The 18,210-nt window shown below is 34.9% G+C and overlaps 1 protein-coding gene across 2 annotated transcripts in view; it reads left to right on the top strand.

Moving 5' to 3' along the window:
* MDGA2 (MAM domain containing glycosylphosphatidylinositol anchor 2) overlaps nt 1–18,210 on the top strand; it is an 836,747-nt gene that overhangs the window by 724,116 nt on the left and 94,421 nt on the right. For both annotated transcript variants that reach the window (XM_032179359.2, XM_032179361.2), the window contains exon 9: nt 3,537–3,806. In XM_032179359.2, the coding sequence (XP_032035250.1) occupies nt 3,537–3,806 (270 nt within the window). The remainder of the gene's footprint in view (nt 1–3,536; nt 3,807–18,210) is intronic.

Genomic DNA, 18,210 nt, shown 5'->3' with positions numbered 1-18,210 from the left:
AAAAAGAAACCCATCCCTAGGAACCGTATATTGAAACTGAAGAACAGCAATGACAAATATATTTTGGAAGTGGCTGGAGGAAAAAAAAGACATTCATGTCAAAGTGTGAGACTTTGAGTTGACCTCTTTACACCAACAATGGCCATCTGAAGACAGTGGAATTATATCATGATGCACTCAAAAAACAAAGCCTGCCAAACTACAAGGAAATACCTTTTAATGTTTTATGTATATATATACACATATATAAAATATATATGCATATAAATATGTATATATAAAACATTAGATATATACACACATACATATATGTATATATAACTTATATTTATGTGTATATATAAAATATTAAAAGATATATATGTATTTTAACTTATATGTACATATATGTATATGTGTATACATAATATGTATAAATCTATATATGTATAATATGTACACACATAAATTCTACATATGTGTGTATATACACATATACATATGAAAAATGAAAATTATATTTCATATACATATGTGTATGTATATGTATGTGTATATATAACATATATACATGTATACACACATATACATACATACATACATATACTTTGAGACCTTTATTTACTTCTCCACATAACTAATCATGGATTATTGCATGCCTATGAGTGGCTAAGTCTTGGATCTCCTCAGGAAAACACAGCACTATTGCATGTGTATGGTGTCCTATAGAGAACGTCAGTCTTTGGGCATAGCATTAAGAGCTCTTGGTTTCCCAGCCCCACAAACTAAAATATATTTTTTAGAAAATCATGATCAAAGAGTTCACTAAAGATATGATAGATCTAAATGATAACTTCAGACACAAGGAAAGTGGTCCCAGATGGAAAGGCTACCATGAAAGAAGGAATGAAGGGCCAATAAGCTAGCAAATGTCTGGACATTTTATAAAATACTATAGGTATACAATATTATATTATAATGTACAGTAGAATTTTTTTTTTTTTTTTTGAGACAGAGTCTAGCTCTGTTTCCCAGGCTGGTGTGCAATGGCGCAATCTTGGCTCACCACAAACTCCGCCTCCCGGGTTCAAGCGATTCCCCTGCCTCAGCCACCCGAGTAGCTGGGGCTACAGCCACACGCCACATGCCCGGCTACTTTTTGTATTTTTAGTAGAGACGGGGTTTCACTATGTTGGCCAGGCCGGTCTCAAAGTCCTGACCTCAGGATCCGCCCTCCTCAGCTTCCCAAAGTGCTGGGATTACAGGCGTGAGCTACCAAGCCCGACTATGTACAATAGAGTTTTTATTAAAAAAAGAGGATTGAAATTCATGACTCAGTAACACATGTTAGAATGAGAATAAAAGGAACAAATTATCCTTAGATTATTGTTTTCTTCGGTAGTGTAATAAGGTATTGATTGATGTTTTTGGATAACTTAAGGATGCATGTTGCAGGCTTTGAGACAATCAGAGTAACAGGGGCAGAGTAAATAAATCTTCAAGTAGCAGCAGCAAAAAGCTCAGAATGATAATGTAATCCATCTGTCTAAAAGAAGGCAATAAAAAGTAGCAGAAAACAAATAGTACAAAATAATAAGTTACAGTAAATTTAATGCAAAAATGTAACAAAATAAAAGTACAAAATAAGTTACAGTAAATGTCAATGAATAAAGTGCTAAGTGCTCTGGGTTAATGAAAGATTGACAGACTTAAAAAAATCCTAAAAAATAAAACATAAGCTCATGATGTTTAAAAGAGATGCTTGTAAAATTTAAAGATACTGAAAGTATAAGATAAAAATACTTATAAAGATATTGAAAGTATAAGATTAAAAGGATGGAAAAATTTCACATGTAAATACTAACAAAATAAATGCCAATGTAGCTATAATAATGTTAGACTACATGTATATGTGTGTGTGTGTATATATATATATACACACACACATAGCATTGCTGGAGATAAAAGAGATTATAGTGATAAAATATTCAGTATTCAACTCATGGACAACATAAAACAATTCTAAATTCATATATACTTAATAGCATAACCTCAAAACAGGTAGAGCAAAAAGGAGGCAGAACTACAAGGAGAATTTTTTAAATTAGATATCTAAAACATAACTTTTTTAGAGGAGTTTAAGAAAAGCCTCTGAATTAATTCAACTGGAATAAGTAGGCAAAAAATAAATGAATAAACAACTATATAGATGATTTGGACAACTCCTCGATATTAGACTTGGCCCAATGGATACATATCACACTTCAAAAGTGCAGACTATTCCTTCTTAGTGGGCACACCCAGAATAGAAATACATATATTGCATCATACGGCAAGTGTTAACAAATTCAGAGGAGTGAAAACGTGGACTATTTTATGTGACTACAATTCAGTTAAGCAAAAAATCAACAGCAAAGAGAAAATAAAACATTACCCATATGTTTAGAAATGAAGAAACACTGCTTCTGGATGTGTGATTGACAGGTGATGAAACTGACATATGCAGCATACACCAGTCTACCTCTCCTTTTCTTCACTGTCTTCATGACTGGCACTATTATCCACTTCATTGCCTAAGGCATCATTTTTGGTCCCACTGACCTCACCTTAGTTCAGGCTTTCACCAGTGATTTAAGTTTTTTGCAACTTGTCTCTTCCCTCTTTGGTTTATGCTTTTCCTGTCTACCACAGTGTTTTTCCTAAAAAAAAAAAAAAAAAAAAAAAAATTAATTTGATCATATAAATCCTTTATTTAAAAATTTTAGAAGACCTCCTCAATGCCAAGAAAATGCATTCCTTGAATAGAGTCTCTTTCTTTTCATCTTTCTTTCCCCCCAAGCGCTTATGGTCTTCTTTTGTGCATCAGCTGTGCTAATCCATCTGCATTTCTCTGAACACCCCTTCCTTTGCAGATTTTGTTCCTTTGCATGTACCCATCCCTCTACCTGGAATGCCTTCTCTTACTGCTTACTCAGCTGGCCATTTCCAGTACATTCTGGAAGACACAGCTGAGTATCATTTTTGTGACATAGTTGCCTGGTCAACTCTCACGCTGTCATTCACTTCTTATTTACTTAGCACTGTAGAATTATTTTTCATACACTTTTGTAAATTAGCTTTTTAAATAGCTGGCTTCGGTATCAGACCATGAAGTAAATGAAGAGAGGAATCTTTTCATTGTATATTAAAAAAAAGAATTCTTGCCACTTTTAGACAAAGGGCCCCAAACGAACAAAAAAGGAATATTTGATAATATTAGAATTAGTAGGAAAGTTTTAAAAAATTTGCTGAAAGAGGTAAGAAGGATCAGTCAGCGCTAGTAGTTTCACCTGCAAATGCATCTGTAAAGCAAGGAGACTCATTTACTGCCTACCCTCAGGAAATCACATTTCCCAACCCAAGCTAAAATTTCTGGGCTTAAATATGTTCTTCATTCACCTCCTACACTCCTCCTCTGTTGCTGCATGTGTTATTAAAAATGGCTTCTTCTAGTAAGAGTAGCTTTTAGCTTGTTGCAAGTCACATGTTTCATCTGTTTTTACATCTCTTTTCTACAGATCCCCCTGCAGTGGAACCAGCATTCCTGGAAATCCGGCAAGGACAAGATCGAAGTGTCACTATGAGCTGCAGAGTACTGAGAGCCTATCCAATACGGGTGCTGACCTACGAGTGGCGCTTGGGCAATAAATTATTACGGACGGGTCAATTCGACTCTCAGGAATACACAGAGTACCCTGTGAAGAGTCTTTCCAATGAAAACTATGGGGTTTATAACTGTAGCATCATAAATGAAGCTGGAGCTGGGAGATGCAGCTTTCTTGTTACAGGTAGGATTCCAGATATTTCCTTTTTATATATTTTGTTTTATTAGACCAAGAGATTTTAGACCTATGTCAATATAAGAATGAAAACATTTTGTAAATCAATGGAACACAGAACAGCTTGACTCCTCAAGTTAGAGCTTCTACACATTTATTTTTAAGTCAAGTTTACTTTAATAGTTAAAAGAATGCACAGGCCTACAAAATTACATAGAAGTTTATCTGAATTCTAGTAGAGTTAGTGAGGAGGAGGTTGGTTATTGTATTAGTCAATTCTCACACTGCTATGAAGAACTACCTGAGACTGGGTAATTTATGAAGAAAAGAGGTTTAACTGACTCAGTTCTGCAAGCTGAACAGGAAGCATGACTGGGAAGCGTCAGGAAACTTACAATCATGGCAAAAGGCAAAGGGGAAGCAAGGACGTACTTCACATGGTGGCAGCAAACAGAGAGAGAGTGAAGGCGTAAGTGTCACACACTTTTAAACTATCCGATTTCATGGGAACTCACTCACCATCACGGGAACAGCAAGGGGGAAATCCACCCCCATGATCCAGTCACCTCCCACTAGGGCCCTCCCCTGACATGTGGGGATTATAATTCCACATGAGATTTAGGTGAGGACACAGAGCCAAACCATATCAGTTATTTTGAGTGTTTCAGTAATAATGAGACCTACTGTGATGTTGGCTGGCTTTAATTAGATCAAGTTGCAAGTATTTTTTTTTTTTCTATTCAAATCTCATGTGAATAGATAATTGCTCTGGTTTTCTTATTACCAGAATTTTTTTTCTTTTGTTTATTTGCTTATTTATGTATGTATTTATTTACTACCTGTCAATATATGGTGACTTTCAATTTTGTCTTTGACTGGCCATATGTTTACAAATATTCAAAGAAAAAGCAGTAGAGTTGTATCTGACAGATAATAAATTAGGGAGAAGTATTGACTTTTTATGTCATTGTCTTTTAAACATTCCCTCTGTATTATGTCTTATGTTTTCACGTTATTTTTATAATCTATATACTGCACGTTATTTATGAGTGACAAATTAGGAATGCATTAGAGGAAAATAGTCCTCATTTTCTTTGTCATAGGTGAAGTTAGTTGTAATAGTTGAAATGTTCATGGTAGTAAAAAAAGTGGACATTGTGTATTATCTAAAAAGAAGTCATAAAAAATGATTAAAATGTTCCAGACTTGAAACTTATTAATAGCATAAATTCTAAGTGGTAATTTCTAACTCGTGAGGGAACTCTCTAATTATGAACTGCCTTTAGCCATTTTTGCTTTCTGAAATGTAATATTAGCTAGTCTGATCTAGGAAAGCCTATCAGATGTCTGGATGAAACTTTGAAACACCAATTAGTTCATTTACTAAAACATATCAGGATTAGTATTCCTTATGAATTTCTCATAACTCGAAACTTTGAATCTAACATAAGAGAGCCAGGGAATAGAAGTATACAAAGATCCATATATTTTTAATGCACAAATCTTTCAAGATAATGCTGTTTACTTCTGAAACTCAAATTAACTAAAAACATTTTAAATTTTATTTTTTACAATTATTTTACTCTTCTTACCATGAATTTTGTATAGTCGTCCCAAAGTAGACTTGATCCAACTCTACACCAAAATGTGCAGAATTGAACTAAAAGGCAATGACATCTATACCTGTATTAGCTCACAGGATATCTTAAAAGATTATTCCTCTTTTCTTTGTTCTTTTAAAATTCTATGTTTATGATGTATGTTAGAGTAAGGGGCTAAGAGAATAGAGTTGTGTTCACTTACATGTCAGAAGGGGTGTGAGAATAGTTTCCTGCTAGGAAAAAGAACAAAGTAAGCAAAGGTATTTTGGAAACTGTGATGAGCCTAGCTTGTAGTATACTATCCATGTTAAACACAATCAACTGTAATAAAAATACTTTGCATTTGCATATATTTTATCTACTCATATTTTAATGGTGAAGTCATAGCAGTTTTGTGAGGTTTAAGTGAGCTTCATGAGCTTTAGCAGAAACCCAGATGCCATTTTTCATCTTCTATGATGGGCTATTTTTTGCAAGTTCTAAAGGTTAATGTAGCGTATTGATTTATTAGAATAAGCCCATTTGTAAATTTAAAATTCCAAGTATTATCTATATTACTTATATATTAATATGTAGACATAAATACTTCTATTTTAATAGTTCTGTAATATTATAGCACAGGATTTAACTGGAGCATGCATTTCAGTTTATCAAAGTTTTAAAATGTCTCAATATTTAACTCTGGAAAAACATATTCTTCAATACTTCAAAATATCTGGGCTTATTTTTTCATGGCATGACTGAATATCATTCTATGTTATACCCCATTATGTCCCATCACATTGCTTGATGTAGAAAAGAAAACCAGTAAATCTCGAGTGATTAAATAGATGGAGGATGAACAAAAGAGTTAATGATTCAATGAAAGAAAATTTCTGAAAATGATTTTTAAATGAGAAAAAAGTGAATACAGAGAGGGTAAAAGGATGGCTTAAGTTGAAAGTAAATCGTATATATTTTAGGAAGCTAGCTAGTGCCCTCTGAAAAAGATGTCTGTGTTCTAATCCCTGGAACCTGTGGATATTAACTTATATGGCAACATAAGATATCACAGAGGAACTCTCCCTGTAGAGGACGCAAAGATAAGTAAAGTCTTAAGAGGTGTGAAGGACAAAATAATAATAAGCATCTGCTTAGCAGGAAACCCATAAAGAAGTAAAAGACCAAATGCAGGAATAAAATTAAATGAAAAAAATAATAACAGAGATTGTTTTAAAAATGAGAAAGTAAAAAGGACGACTGTATTAGTCCGTTTTCACACTCCTAATAAAGACACACTCGAGACTAAGAAATTTACAAAAGAAAGGGTTTTCATTGGACTTGCAGTTCCATAGCTGGGGAAGCCTCACAATCGTGGTGGAAGGCAAGGAGGAGCAAGTTATGTCTTAGATGGATGGCAGCAGGCAAAGAGGGAGAGGGAGCTTGTGCAGGGGAACTCCTCTTTTTTAAAACCATCAGATCTCATGAGACTTACTCACTGTCACGAAAAGAGCATGAGAAAGACTTGCCCCCATGATTCAGTTACCTCCCACCAGATCCCTCCCACAACACATGGGAATTCAAGATGAGATTTGGGTGGGGACATAGCCAAACCATATTGGCTAGACTTCTGAGTGATGTGGCTCATGGAGTGACAGCAACAATACGTTGGGGGGAGAATTTACATGCTCTGATAAATTTAAATGAATTTAAAAATATCAAGTACAAAAATGTTTAAAATGTTATTTATAGAGATAAAGCAGATAATTTACACAGGATTTAGAATTATATAGACATTAAACTTTGTGCAACTTGACATGCAGAGAGATAATGGAGTTATGTCTTCAAAATATTAAAGAAAAAGTAATTGAAAAAGAATTTTGCATGCAAATAAGTGTACAATTAATTGTGAGGACACAATAAAAATATTCCTATTCTAAAAGTTTATCTTACAAAGATAATTTTAAAAAGAATTCTTGTTTGTTGGAATTAAGCAAGAAAGAGATGAATCTGGGGGAAAAGAATGGAATATGAGAAAGAAGAAAGGATGAGTAAAAACCTAGTCAAGTCTGTTTTTTGTAAACAAGTAACGTTTAAAATATTTTATTCATGAAAATTCAGTATTAAGACTTGAGTCGATGCCAATATGACATAAGGGGCAGGTCTTATGAGGATATAAGGGGAAGGACCTGGCATCCTTCCTATGACCTGTCGGTCATGGTAGGGAGTTGCTGACGCTGAAAAATCAGTGTTTCACTGTACTGTCAGTTTTCCCTGGGCCTGTGATGTAAGTAAGGTGGCTGGAGGAACTTAGGGGTAAAAGAGAAAATTCTAGCTTTGGAATCCTCTTCTCCGGTCTTGGTATGACTAGCTCTTTCTTGTTCTACAAGTCTTAATATATGTCATCTCTCAGAGACTGTCTTCAGAATGTTGTCAAGCCCAGAAATTATGTAACTGTTGACTACATCCACGTCATAATGTATGTTCCATAGGAGCAAACATCAGTCCATTTATTGAATGAATATTTCAGGCCATTAATATTTCTCTTAACAAGCACTGATTCCTGCTTGTTAGCCTTTCATTTACTGCTATACTGGCAACACAACTCCAGTGCAATATCAGTTCACAAGCAAATGCATTCATTCACTTAGAAGTACAGAAACCTTTGAAAAGGTCATTTTTTTTTTTGCAGGCACATTAATAGATTGTTTTGTGAGTAAACAAGGGAGAATATGCCAAGTTTCAATAATTATCATATAAATTGGCAGTATAGCTGTAAAATCAAGCAGTAAAGTTATATCATATTGAGCTCACTGCCTACAATCTCCCCTCCAGTATCTGTAGGAATTCCTCATATATAGAGCACCACTAATGAATACTTACTCAATGAGTGAAGCTATAGGAAGAGAAAGGAAATTTAGAAGTTTAGATCTCATACCTGAATTTTTATTCAGATTAAATTAAAACAGCATTTATAGTTTTAAAGATTTTTGTCCACTTTTTGACTCAGTTTATCTGTGTTATAGCATATTATTTGTTTTTTTCTTTGTGCTAATTTTCTTTGATTTTTAATTTAAGCAGCATTATCTACTTAACCATATATGTTAACCATGTCTTTCAAATACGTGCATTATACAACTCATGTCTTCCTTAAAATCTTTTGAATATTGTGTTGTAGCTTTGCTAAAATCTTGGAAGTTGTCTGGAAAATACTAGTGGAGCCAGCCTTTCTACTACAAATAACCATAAAATTGGACAAACTACATGAGGTTACAATTTTAAGGAATAAAAACAGACAGTGCAAGACTGCATTTCCTGTGAGAGGGAAACCCATGACGTGAGCCCCATGATTATTATAGCTCTCCATTTGGGGGAATTTCCTATATATGAGCATAGCAAGGTGGATTCCAAGCAGAGCATGGATTTCTGGCTAAGCTAAAGAAACATATTAAAACTCAAAGCAGCAAAAGCATCTATGTGCAGGACAAATATTGTATAGTAAAAAACTCTGTAGAAGAAGGGTCATAGGAGTTAGTGTGGATCCTTACCTAAGGATGAGACTCTGCAAGGATGAGTTGATTTACCATTTTCTTCTCTGTGGGATTTTTGCAAGTAGGAGACTGATAATAGAGTTCTAGCAATGCTAAAGGAAGCCAGAATTTCACCTCATTGGGTAGATTATACCTCCTTAAATTCGAAACCTCCTGATGAGACTCCAAAAGGATTAAGTCAGAGGAATAAAAACCATGTCAGAGAAAAGACTTATTCTAGGTACTCCTTAACAAAGGCTAACACCAGGCTCTGCTAAAATTTAGAAGGAGGCAGAATTTAACAGTGGGTCCCACCAAGTTAGAAGAGCTTAGGAACATCCTTGGATTTCCACAGATTTCATCACCTTTTACGTTAATTGTAAATGGCAAACAAAGGTTCAAAGGGACAGCAGGTAATTGAACTGTCTACTGAAGTAAAACTTGACACTGTTTACAGGGTGAAAGAGAGCACAGTCCAGGTATTTATCATATATTATTCATAATCTTCATTAAACAATAAAAAATTACCTGACATAAAAAGAAGATAGGAAAATGTTACTTTTGGTCCAGAATAATAGTAGTTTATTAAAAACTAACCTTCAGGTAGGCCAGATGTTGGATTTAGCAAAAAGCTTCAGGTAGCTATTATGAATATTTTCAAAGTATTATGGGAGAATATGTTCAAATAAGTAAAGAAAAATGCAGATTTTATGAGCAAATGAATAAGAAATTTTAGCATACAAAAAACCCTAAAAAAGAACTAGATGCAAATTGAACAAGTAAAACTGCACAATGATTGAAAGAAAAATTCTATGGGTGGGCTTAATAGTATATTGGAAAAGGCAAGAGGGCTGGTAAAATTGAAAACAAATTGAAAGAGCTGATACAACCTGATAGATTAAAAAATAGAGGGATTGAAGAATAAAGAGAAGGGACCTAAGAACATGGGGCACAATATAAAATAGTTGAAAACAAGTGCACTTGAAGTTCTAAAATAGAGTCAGAATGGGGCAGAAAAAATGGCTGAAATTTTCTACAAATTTATGAAGCAAACCCACGGATCCAAGCATATCATGGTGCAAAAGCAAGAAAAATACAAGAAAACCACATGTAAGAATACCATAGTCCAATTGTGGAAAACTAATGATAAAGAGAAAATTTTCAAAGCAGCCAGAAAAAAAAATGATATTCTGGTGATATGCCTGACAATTACTTTCTCATTAGAAACAATACAGCCTAGAGGAAAATGGGACATCTTTAAATCTTTAAATATCTCTTGAAAATACTGTCAATTTATATTTTATGTCTAGTGAAAATATACTTTAAAAATTAGAGTCAAGTATATATATTCTGAGAAAGAAAAGCTAGAGAATTGGTAGTTTGCAAAACTGCAGTACAAAAAAAAAAGCTAAACGGTGATCTTTATACTTAAGAGAAAGGCTATCAGTGAAAACCAGGATCTGTAAAAATAAATGAAGAGGATTAGATATAGTAAATAAGTGGTTAAAGAGAAAAGACTATGTTTGTTTTATCTTTCAATTTCCCTAATAAACATCTATATAAATGGTGGTCAACAAATAGCAGCCTGAGGTGAGCAAACTGTTTTTGTAAAGAACGTTTAATTGGAACACACCTTTCCTGATTTGTTTATGTATTGTCTATAGCTGCTTTCACGCAACAACCACAGAGGTGAGTAGTTGCAACAATGACTATATGGCTCAAGCCAAGAATATTTACTGTCTCACCCTTTACAAATAAGTCTGCCAATCAATCTCCAGTTTGAAGAAAAAATGATATTGTAATTTAGGGTTCACAGCATATTTAGAGCTAAAACATGCCAGTAGCACAAGCGATGGAATTTGAATTATACTGTTGTAAATTTATTACATTTGTGATGTGGGAAGTGAGAAGTAAGTAGGGACCTCAGAGAAGCATGAAGTATGGAATGTCATATGTTAACTGGTACAATATTGACTCTAAGGAGAATCGGTAAGTGAATGTTGCATACTTTAAGCCATATAAAAATCCTTAAAACGTTTTTTGAATTTAGTCAAAATACCCCAGGAAATGAGTAACAGATGAATGAAATATTGAAGAGACAAAACAAAGAGCAAGATGGTAGACTTTAACTCAGTCACGTTAATAATTACATTAAATGTGAATGAATTTAATGTTCCAATTGGCTGTCAGAAGTGGTAGAGCTGGATTGAGAGAAAAAAATGCAAACTATCTACAAGATACACACTGTTTGCCACCAAAAACGCACTTCGAATACAAAGACACAAAAAGACTGAAAGGAAATGGGGGAATGCATAGCTTTCAAACAGCAGACATAAAAATGCTGGCATGGCTGTACTATTATCAGAAAAAGTAGACTTCAAGATAGAGTAATTACGAGAGTTAAAGAGGAACACAATAATACTACAGGAATTTATAGGGAAGACATAACGGTTCAAATTATGTGAACATCTATTAATAGAGCCTCAAAATTCCTAAGTAAAAAATACTACCAGGAGGAAAACACTATTCCATAATTATAGTTCAAGATTTTAATACCCATTTATTCGTGATTGATAGAATATGGAGATAAAAAATCACTAATGTTTTAGAAGATTTTAAGCATACTATTAAGTAAATTAAATTAATTTACCCGACAGAAATGAAAGCACATGTATACACAAAGACTTATGCACAATCTTTAATATCAGCTTCATTTGTGATAGCCTCAAACTAGAAACAATCCAAATATCCATCAACAGGTGAACAACTTGTGATCTGTTCATGAAATGGAATTTTACTCCGTGTTAAAAATGGAAAGAACTACTGGTACATGCAAGTGGATGGATTTCAAAACAATGTCGAGTGAAAAGAACCAAATCATATTATTTCATTTATATGAATTTCCTAAATCGGAAAAAGCAATCTTTAGTAATGAAAAGTGGATTTTTGTTTGCCTGGGTCAAGGGTGGAGGTGACTAATTACGAAGGGGCAGGAGGTAACTTTCTGCAGAGATGGGAATCTGTATCTTGATTATGGTGGTGATTACATAGCAATATATATTTTTCCAAACCCATCAATAATCACATTTAAAATGTATGAATTTTATTATATGTAAATTATATCTGAATAAGGTACTATTGTGTTGTAAATGGATAAAACATCTGCTAGCTAAGGTAGGCTTGGGAATAGGAAGTGTTTCATAATGTGAATGGCATTCGTTCCATGTAATGTTATAATGTATATAATTTTTCTAATGCATATTGTAGTAACATATGCAAACTAATTTAGCAAAATTAATTTTTCCTCAAGAATGATTTGTTCCTTTTTCTCCTCCACTAACCTTCAAAATTCTTTTAGTTGGGGAAGCTAAAATGATTATTCTTCACAGTATTTCCCCTCTCCATATCAATGTTTCTCTCTTATATTTCTTGCATTAAGAGACAGCGACTGTTACATCAAAAATATAGAAAGACCCAATTTGTTGGTAGCAAAAGTCATATATAAAAGTTAAATCCGAAAGATATCAATCAGGTTTGCAGTATTACCATTTTGTAAGCAGAGACGGTCACTGCTGTGTAAAATAATGGAAAGACGGAGATACCAGTCTCGAACAAGCTAGGGTGTAGGGTTGCAAACTGTGTCTTACAGCTTGCTCACATTACTTTTGAGTCTGCATGAGATCTAATTTGTAAATAATAAGAAACGGTCTAAAATTTCAAACAGTTTCCTCTGAGAGAAAAGAAACTTTCTAATATTTACTGACACCAGAGAAGAATAGAAGAAAACTGAATGTAGAAAAGCACATCTATGTATATTAATATCCTTTGTTTAGTACTGCTGTTCTTAAGGGCCTATTTAGCTCTTAGCACATTTGGATGTCTCAGTAGAAATTGAATGGTAATAAAACCAATCTGTGAAGAAATCACAGAACTTTTTAGTTCAGTGGAATCAAAGCCATCTCTTAAACCTCCCGGTGTCTGTTTAAGCACCGGGCCTCTGTCCTTCACCCTGAAGGAATGATTAATGGATGAGAACAGTGCAGAGTGTGTTCCAAGGGCATGCCTGAAACCAGACTTAAAGTGGTCAGGAGAGAGATTCCACAGATGATAGCCCACGGCCTGATCTGGCATCTTTTCTCAAGAGAGATTTTGTGCCAGGGCTCTAAGTTGAGAAAGTCAATAGAGGTTTTCTTGTTACAAATTCTGTCAAGGATTCAGACCACAGGTTATAACCACAGTCTTATAATTTCACATTACTTAAGTGAGCATTACTTAAGAAATCTCCTTCTCTCATCCTTCTAATGACTGTGTCTATTTTAAAAGAATGTATGACAAAGCCCGTTACTAGGAGCCTCGGGATCCAGCTGCAGGCAGATAGATACCTGCTTTGCAGTCAGATCCAGTCCAGCGGTTCCTTGCAAGGTGATAAGAAAAGTCATTTGTGCTCTATTCTTTTTCTTGTTCTAGGATTCAAATTCAAGACTTTTAGTTATTCCTGGAGAGTCACAGTGATGCAGTTTCAATAACCAGTTTCCTTTATTCACATCTAAATCTACTTTATTAACTCAAGTTATATGTTTTGCAGAAAATAAATGTTTCTAGAAGATAAACAGCATACCTTCTGGGCTTCTCTCCAACTCACTTGAACACCTCTTGCTCCCTGCCCAAATGATATTCAGCACATTCACATTCAGCGATGGACCACCCACATGTGCAGCAGCAGCACTTGCCAAGAAGTTAATGTGATCTATAAGTACACCATTGAACATTCAGTTCTTTCAGCCTGAGAGTCGCTGGATCATTTCATCCATCTGTTCCCCTCCACGCACACACTCAACCAATGGTCCTTTAAATGAATACAAGGCTTTTAGATATTTTCGAACTATTAAGTTTAACTTTTTTTTTTTTTTTTTTTTTTTTTGAGACAGAGTATCATTCTGTCATCCACGCTGGAGTGCAATGGCATGATCTTAGCTCACTGCAACCTCCACCCCCCGAGGTTTGAGCGATTCTTCTGCTTCAGCCTCCTGAGTAGCTGGGATTCCAGGCGCCCACCATCATGCCTGGCCAGTTTTTCTGTTTTTGTAGAGACCAGGTTTCACCATGTTGGCCAGGCTGGTCTTGAATTCCTGACCTCAGATGATCCACCCTCCTCAGCCTCCCAATGTGCTGGGAGTACAGGCGTGAGCCACCGCGCCCGGCCGGAACTATGAAGTTTTAAGGAAATACATAGCTTTAGTCAAGACTAAATACATTTATTTGCAGCTTATGGTATATTTATTATTCCTGAGTTAAATATTTAACGAAGTACTTGTAGTTCTTATTCTAGAGATTTAGTCAATCCTTATCTTTGTAAATTCCTGAGTGGACAATACTTCAAATAATGATATAACATAGCAAATACGGTTGAGTCCTAGGGATAAACTTGTAGTTTAGCTTTCCGTACTCACAGAGGCAGAGTGGAGACCCTTTTGCAATAAGTCCTCCACCCTATCAGAAAGTCCACTAGCCTATACAATAACCGTAAATGAGGAGGAGAGAAAAGCTCCTTTCCTGAAGTAGATGTAGTTCCTTATACCAGGGCAAGCATGGTAGCAAGAGTAATACAGCCTGGATTTCAGCCTCAGTCATGCTTTCAGCCAGGCATGCACTTGGTTGCTCACAACCATACCCAAAGGTATTGGAAATTAGTGTAAAATGGACTTTGGACAGCCTGAGTTCAATATGTAGCTTCGTGACTTGATGGTTGCTTACTACAGCACAAGTGGCTTAAGATCTCTAATCTTCACTTTAGTCTTGTGAAAGGACAAAATGATAAGGATATTGCCATCTTGCATGAGACTGTGAATATTAAAAAACGTATGTCTGCAAGTTGATTAGCATGGTGCCTGACAAATACAGCAGCTAACAACAAAAGTGCCTTAAAACATCTTGTTCTGTCTGGGAGAGTTAAACACCAATTCTTCCTTAGGCCTAGAAATAATTGTTTTATCCAATATTAAGCTCCCAAGTCCCTTGAACCTGGGAGGCGGAGGTTGCAATGAGCCGAGATCATGCCACTGCACTCCAGCCTGGGTGACAGAGCGAGACTCTGTCTTTTAAAAAAAACAAAAAAAAAACAAAAAAAAAACTTTATTGCCCTGGATGCAGTGGCTCACGCCTGTAAATAATGCTTTAGAAACTGCTATTTTTAGTATTTTCTATGAACAGTGTTCTGTGGTAGAACACTGGAAGCAGGTTTATAAGGTCATGAGTAGAAAGATCTCAGTGGAAAGCATTTCATGAGAACCTTGTTAAAAACTTTTTAAGTGACATATAATAATTTTACGTAGTTATGGAGTCCAAAGCAATGTTTCGATACATACAATATGTAGTGATCAAATGATAGTAATTAGCATATCTACTGTCTCAAACATTTATTATTTCATTGTGTTGGATGCATTCAATATCCCATCTACTAGCTATTAGAAAATATATAATATATTGTAAACTATAGTCATCCTACGGTGCTATAGAACACTACAGTTTATCCCTCCTATCTGTAATTTTGTATTCTCTCAAAAATCTCGCCCTATTCTCTCCTTCTCAACTACCCCTCCCGGGCTCTAGTAACCTGTGTTCTACCCTTTACATTTATGAGATCAACCTTTTTAGCTTCCATAACTGCATGAGATCATGAAATGTTCAACTTCCTGCTCCTTGCTTATTTCGCTTAACATAATGCCCTCCAGGCTCATCCGTGTTGTTGCAAATGACAGAATTCCATACTTTTTTATGGCCAAATAGTATTCCATTGTGTATATACTACATTTTATCTTCCAGTCCATCCCTTAATGGATACTAAGGTTGATTTCATATTCTGACTATTGTGAATAGTACTACAATAAATATGCGAGTGTAACTATCTCTGTACTGTACTGATTTCCTTCCCTTTGGATAAATATCAGTAGAGGGATTGTTGAATCATATGGTACTTTCATTTGTAGTTTTTTGAGGAACCTCCATACTGTTCTCTGTAGTGGCTATACTAATTTACATTCACACCAACAATGTTTGAGTTCCCCTTTCTTGCCATCTTCACCAGCATTTGTCATATTTTGGCTTTTTCATAATAGCTGTTCTAATTGGGGTCGGATGATGTCGCTTTTTTTTGTTTTTTTTTTGTTTTTTTTGAGATGGAATTTGGCTCTTGTTGCCCAAGCTGGAGTACAATGGCATGATTTTGGCTTAGTGCAACCTCCACCTCTAGGGTTTAGGCGATTCTTCTGCCTCAGTCCCCCCGAGTAGCTGGGATTACAGGCTCCCGCCACCACACCCAGCTAATTTTTGTTTTTTTAGTAGAGAAGGGGTTTCACCATGTTGGTCAGGCTGGTCTCCAACTCCTGACCTCAGGTGATCCACCCGTCTCGGCCTCCCAAAGTGCTGGGATTACAGGCGTGAGCCACCATGCCCAGCCAGATGATATCTTACTGTGGTTCTGATTTGCATTTCCCTGGTGATTAGTGATGTTGAGCATTTTTTCAAATATTTTTTGGCCATTTATATGTCTTCTTTTGATAAATGTCTATTCAGATCATTAGCCCATTTAAAAAATTAGATTGTTTATTTTTGTGCTAGAGATGTCTGAGGTCATTGTATTTTCTGGATAGTAATTCCCTGTAATATGAATAGTTTGCAAATATTTTCTGCCATTCTGCGTTGTCTTTTCAGTCTCTTGATTGCTTCTTTTGATGTTCACAAGCTTTTTGGTTTAATATAATCCCATTTGTTTATTATTGCTTTTGTTGCCTGTGTTTTTGAAGTCTTATTCATAAAATCTTTTCTCAGCCCAGTGTTATGAAGCATTTCCCCTGTGTTTTCTTCTAGTAGTTTTATAATTCCAGATCTTACATTTAAGTCTTTAATCTGTTTGGAATTAATTTTTATATAGAGTAAGAGATAGATGTCTAGTTTCATTCTTTTTCATATGGATATCTAGTTTTCCTAGCATCATTATTGAACAGACTGTCCTTTCCCAAAGGAATGTTCTTGGCACCTTTGTCAAAACTCAGTTGGCTGTAGAAATGTCAATTAATTTCAGGGTTCTGTATTCTATTCCATTCGTCTTTGTGCCAGCACCATACTGTTTTGGTTATTATAGCTTTGTAGTATATTTTGAAATTGGTAGTATAACACCTTCAACTTTGTTTCTTTTACTCAAGATCGTTTTGACTATTTAGAATCTTCTGTGGTTCCATGCAAATTTTAGGATTTTTTTTCTATTTCTGTGAAGAATGTCATTGGTACTTTGATTAGTAATTGACAGCAGTTGCATTGAATCTATATATTGCTTTTTTGTGTGGTCATTGTAACAGTATTCTTCCAGACCATTAACATGGGATGTCTTTCCACTTTTTGGTGTCTTCCTCAATTTTTTTTAACCAGTATTTTATAGTTTTCCTTATAAAGATCTTTTACTTTCTTTGTTAAATTTGTTTCAGGTATTTGTGTGTGGGGGGTGGGGGGCGGGGGGAGGGGTGTGCCTGTTGAAAATGGCATTGTTTGCTTTATTTCTTTTTCAGACTGTTCACTCCAGGCATATGTAAATGCTACTGATTTGTGTCTGCTGATATTGTGTCCTGCAACTTTATTAAATTTATTTATCAGTTCTAAGAGTTTTTTTGGTAGAGTCTTTAGGTTTTTCTGCATATAAAAGTATGCCATCAGCAAACAGGGACAATTTGACCTCTTTTCCAATTTTGATGCCTTTTATTTTTTTCTCTTGCCTAATTGCTCTGGCTAGGACATCTAGTACTGCATTGAATAAGAGTGGTAAGAGTGGGCATCCTTGTCTCAGTTCTTTGAAAAAAACATGTTTAGCTTTTGTTCATTCAGTATGATGTTAGCTGCGGGTTTGTCCTATAGAGACATTATTGTGTTGAGGTTCCTTGTGTTGTGGGCCTTCTATACCTAATTTATTGAGAGCTTTTGTTTTTTTACATGAAGGAATGTTCAGTTTTATCAAATGCTTCTTCTGTGTCTATTGAGATGATCATATGGTTTTTGTCCTTTATCCTGTTGATGTGATATATGAGAAGCTATCCATACCACAGTATATGAAAGGAAGAGAAAAGTCCTTCAATATCTGATATTACAGAGATGAACAAAAATAAATTAAATTTCTAATATATTATAAGTGAGATTTTTCCCTTGTTTGGATATATAATCTATTTCAAATTTTGTATGTTGGTATTTTTTCACATATTATTTTACTTACACAATTCAAATTCATATAACATCTCCCTACGTGTACCAATATACATG

The sequence above is a fragment of the Hylobates moloch genome, unplaced genomic scaffold, assembly GCF_009828535.3.
Source record: "Hylobates moloch isolate HMO894 unplaced genomic scaffold, HMol_V3 SCAFFOLD_16, whole genome shotgun sequence".
Lineage (NCBI taxonomy): Eukaryota > Metazoa > Chordata > Mammalia > Primates > Hylobatidae > Hylobates > Hylobates moloch.
This window is presented reverse-complemented; position numbering and strand designations above follow the sequence as displayed.